The sequence below is a fragment of the Mytilus edulis genome, chromosome 8, assembly GCF_963676685.1.
Source record: "Mytilus edulis chromosome 8, xbMytEdul2.2, whole genome shotgun sequence".
In the NCBI taxonomy this organism is placed as follows: Eukaryota; Metazoa; Mollusca; class Bivalvia; order Mytilida; family Mytilidae; genus Mytilus; species Mytilus edulis.
Window position 1 is genome coordinate 6,073,086 of NC_092351.1, and position 4,424 is coordinate 6,077,509.

General features: G+C 33.2%; 1 protein-coding gene across 1 annotated transcript; it reads left to right on the top strand.

Annotated features, from left to right (window-relative positions):
• Positions 1-3,164: 3,164 nt before the first annotated feature.
• On the top strand, positions 3,165-3,623 carry LOC139486703 (uncharacterized). Its single transcript, XM_071271626.1, has one exon. It carries the CDS (start codon positions 3,165-3,167, stop codon positions 3,621-3,623), a length of 459 nt encoding a protein of 152 aa, XP_071127727.1.
• The last annotated feature ends 801 nt before the right edge of the window (positions 3,624-4,424 follow it).

The window sequence follows — 4,424 nt, forward strand, 5'->3', positions numbered from 1 at the left end:
AAGTGCTTTCATATGTGCGTTCACAATTTTATGTATTTTTCCAAATCGATTTACAAATAATTGTACGGCTTTGTTGTAATTTGTCTTTGACAAGTTCAAACCATTTATGACATTCATAGCGTCTGCATCAAATAGTGACTGTAGATAGGTGAATTATGTACATTAGTTAGAGTATGATTACTGTGAATGTTACAACTCAAGAATATTCCGACACAATAAAGGGACTATAACTAGCCCATTCATTCCTGGACTTTTACTTTAAGACGATTTTGAAAAAGCTTTCGACACGGTGGAATGGTCTTTTATACTAGATACTTTTATTAGTTGAATAAGGCATGCTTCTGTGATTCCTCTAGTGCAGTGTTAAATAACGGATATATTTCAGATTTTTTTCATTGAAAAGAGGGGTTCGTCAAGGGGATCCTCTGTCTCCGTATCTATTTATTTTAGTTGTGGAATTACTCAGTGCAGCTATTTTAAAAATGACCCTGATGTTGATGGTGTACCAATTAAAGACTCATTAAGTTTTGTTGAGTCAATACACAGATGATTCTTCCCTAGTCCTGGACGGTGACCAAACGTCTGTCAATCTATGTTTAAATTTGTTTGATATATTTTCAGAATGAACTTGACTTATGTGTAATGTTGACAAAATTGAGGACATATGGATTGGGTCAAAAAATGGTAGTATGGAAAAACTTTTGCCAGAAAAAAATCTTGTTTCGAACTTTTCTGGGAGGTTCAAACTATTAGGTATATAGTTTGAGCTTGCTTAAATGGATAAGACTCTTTGTAATTTTACAGCCAAGATAAACAGTATCAAGTCACTTCTTAATACTTGGGCTTATAGAGAACTAACATATATTGGGAGGGTTGTTGTGATTAAAACTTTAGCACTTCCTATTTTGGTTCAAGTTCTGACTGTCCTTCCTAACCCTCCAGATTGGGTTTTGAAGGAGATTCAAAATATATTTTTTATTTTTTTATGGAAAGGAAAACCAGATAAAGTGAAAAGAACATTGGTTATGTCCGAACACTGTGATGGCGGTCTTAAGATGCCTAATATTTACTATTTTTGTTATAGTGTAAAAATGTCTTGGCTGTATAAATTATAAGACCCCCAAAATTACTCTCCTTTGCTACTTAGTTATATACAAAAAAAAATTTCGGGGGGGGGGGGGACAAAATTTAACATTTAAGTAAGGAAGGATTGCTTTATTTAGCAAACAATGTCAATCCCTTTTGACATGATATCCTGGTAAATTTTTCAAAAATGAAAAATAAGTTGAAAGTTGAAAACAATACAAATATTCTGGCCCAGTCCATATGGCTAAATCCAAACATCAAAATGGATGGCAAGATGATTTTGAAGGGTAAACATATTGAAAATTGTATATTGTCTATCAATGATCTTGAGTTAGATAATAATACATTATTCTTATATGAAGAATTTGAAAGAAAGTAAAATATTAATACCAATTTTGTAGAGTTTTATGGTATTTTAAGTGCTATTAAAAAAAGATGGAAAAGTATGATAGAAGGTAGTTCTAAACTAGATAATATTAAAAATAAATTAGTAGATAAAGTTAGAAAAGAAACAAAATCTTGTACATTTTTCTATAATTTATTTCTAGAGGATAATAAAGTATTATCCTTATCTTCCCGTAATAAATGGGAAATAGACCTCTATATGAAGATGGAAGATTGGAATGCTATTTATTCCATTCCCTTCATTATAACCAAATTTATTTATTTTTTTTTAAATTTTCAATTTAAGATTGGTCATAGGATTCTACCATGTAATTCCTTTTTATTCAAATGTAAATTAAAAGAAACTGAACTATGTACATTTTGTTCAGAAAAGGTTATCAAAGGTACCAGGATTATAATTAAGTACGCCAGACGCGCGTTTCGTCTACATAAAACTCATCAGTGACGCTCATATCAAAATAATTATAAAGCCAAACAAGTACAAAGTTGCAGAGCATTGAGGACAATTTTTCACATTTTTGGGGAACGTAATGTAACACAAAACGTTTGGTTTTCCATTATAGATTGGATTAGAAATTATGACATCTTCTTGCCTATCAGTGCAAAAGAGGTCATAATAGTTGTGTCGAAGGATTTTGTCAACAGTAAAACAGTAAATAATACCTTGCTGTTACTTGAATACTATATATACAAATGTAGATGTAAGAGCATATTGCCCACAAACTATGGTGGGATAGAATTGTATTGGATTAAAATAGAAAAATACTGTGTATGTTTCTTAACCCCTACACAAAAAATAAAAATCGATCAGAATTGGGACTTGTTAGAAGCAGCATTAAATTAACAAATTAAATTGTAATATTTATATTTATTATACCATTATGATTTAATCGATCATACAAGTGTTAATAAACTTTTTATACTTTGTGTTTAATACTGTATTATGTAATTTCACATACATTGTATTTCATCTTGAGAAATAAAATAATTACAAAAAAAAACTAGCCCACCCGTTATTAGAGTAAAATAGCTATGAAACTTCTTTACTCATTGGAGCAGACCACTTCTGGAATGTAATCAAGGATGATACCGTTCGAGGCGACGGACCGACAGCGATGGGCTAAACAAAGGATATTTGTTATCTGGACCACTTACATGTACAAGAGGACAACGCAATTCAATATAATGCATATATTATCTAGTCACAAGAAAGAGGACTATGATATTGAGAGATTTTGGAGTCCCTTGGTATACAGAAAACGACAAACTTAACACGGAGAAACATAACATCAAACAATTTTGATTAACATCGATAACATATGAGGATGGAAAGTACGTTGCAAAACTTCCATGGATTGAAGAATTTCCTGAATTACAGACAAATGAGATGATTGTAAGAGCAAGTCGTTTACCGCTCAAACCAGGAACTAAACTTATTTAAAATATATAGCGACATAATTAAAGAGCATAAAAAAGGGGTAGGGGAGAATGAGGACGAGCCACAGCGCATTTACTACATACAGCATCACCCAGTCAAAAAAGATTCTACAACTAATCCGCTTAGAATTGTGTATGATTGCAATTGTAAAGAGAACGCAAAAAAGTCCGAGTTTGAATGACTGTCTTCATTCATACCCGCAAATTTCAAATGATATCGTACTCAGAAGTTTGCAATGACAACAGATATTGAAAAGGCATTTCTGCAAGTTGGACTTCATAAATCTGACTTGCTTCTTTTGGTTAAGTTAAGTGACCCGAAAGATTCAACCAGTCTGTTAACAACTTTTAAGTCAGCCTTGTTCGGAGCTACATGCTCACCATTTATACTGAATGCTACTTTATTAAAACACTTTGAAGAGAATCCTTGTCCAACAGCTTCAAGAATTACACAAGACTTGTACGTAGACAAGGTTTTAAGTAGTTTTACTGATGAAGACGACTTAATGCAATTTTACCGTGAATCAAGGCGTTTATTACAGAAAGGAGACTTTAATCTCAGATCATGGAATTCTAATTTCAACAGACTGCAAGAAATTGCTGACACAGAAAAAGTAATAGATTCCAGTAAAGAGGTCAATATACTTGGAATGCGGTGGAAAAAGCGGACGACACAATTTCATTTGGAGAAGTAGACATGGATTCAACCATGGTACAAAATGTAGATGTAACAAAAAGAGAAATATACGACAGTAGACTGAAATCTTTGATCCGCTTGGCACACTTAGTCCCGTGAAAGCTAAGATACTCATACAGTCACTATGGAAACGTAATTTTGGATGGGACGAACGTTTACCTGAAGATGTAACTATGCAATGGACTACTTATCTACAGATCTTAAAGATACAAAAAAAAACGTTGAACTTTTCAGATTACTGAACAACGCTGTATTATCACTGCAAACAGCTAGATTAATTGTTTACCGATGCCAGCAAACAAGCTTATGAAGGATGCGCCTACAATATACAGGGAAAACATTTGGAATTAGTTATGGCTAAAAAAACAGAGTTGCACCGCTTAAAGTTATTATTTTGCCACGACTAGAGTTGATGGGGCCATAGTTGGAGCGAAATAAGGTAAACATGTGTCGAATATTTTAGCAGTACATCTATGTACAGGTTTTTTTTCTCTTCACAATGAAGTTGCTCGTCAACTCACTCTGTTGGAATCCAAAATACAAGGATTCATTTGCTGTTTCGTTTGGTTCTTATGATTTTATGAAACCAGGAAACGGTATGATCTCTTCAACAGTATGAAGAATCCACCTTTCCCTGAATTTGCTTATGAAACACACAGCGGTGTAATGTGTTAAGACTTAGACCCAGAACACCCCTATCTGATAGCTGTTACATTTTACGACGGTAGTGTAGGCATCTTCAATGTGGAGAGAAAAGATGTACTGCTAAAAATGATAAACATACAGAACCTTGGAGGTA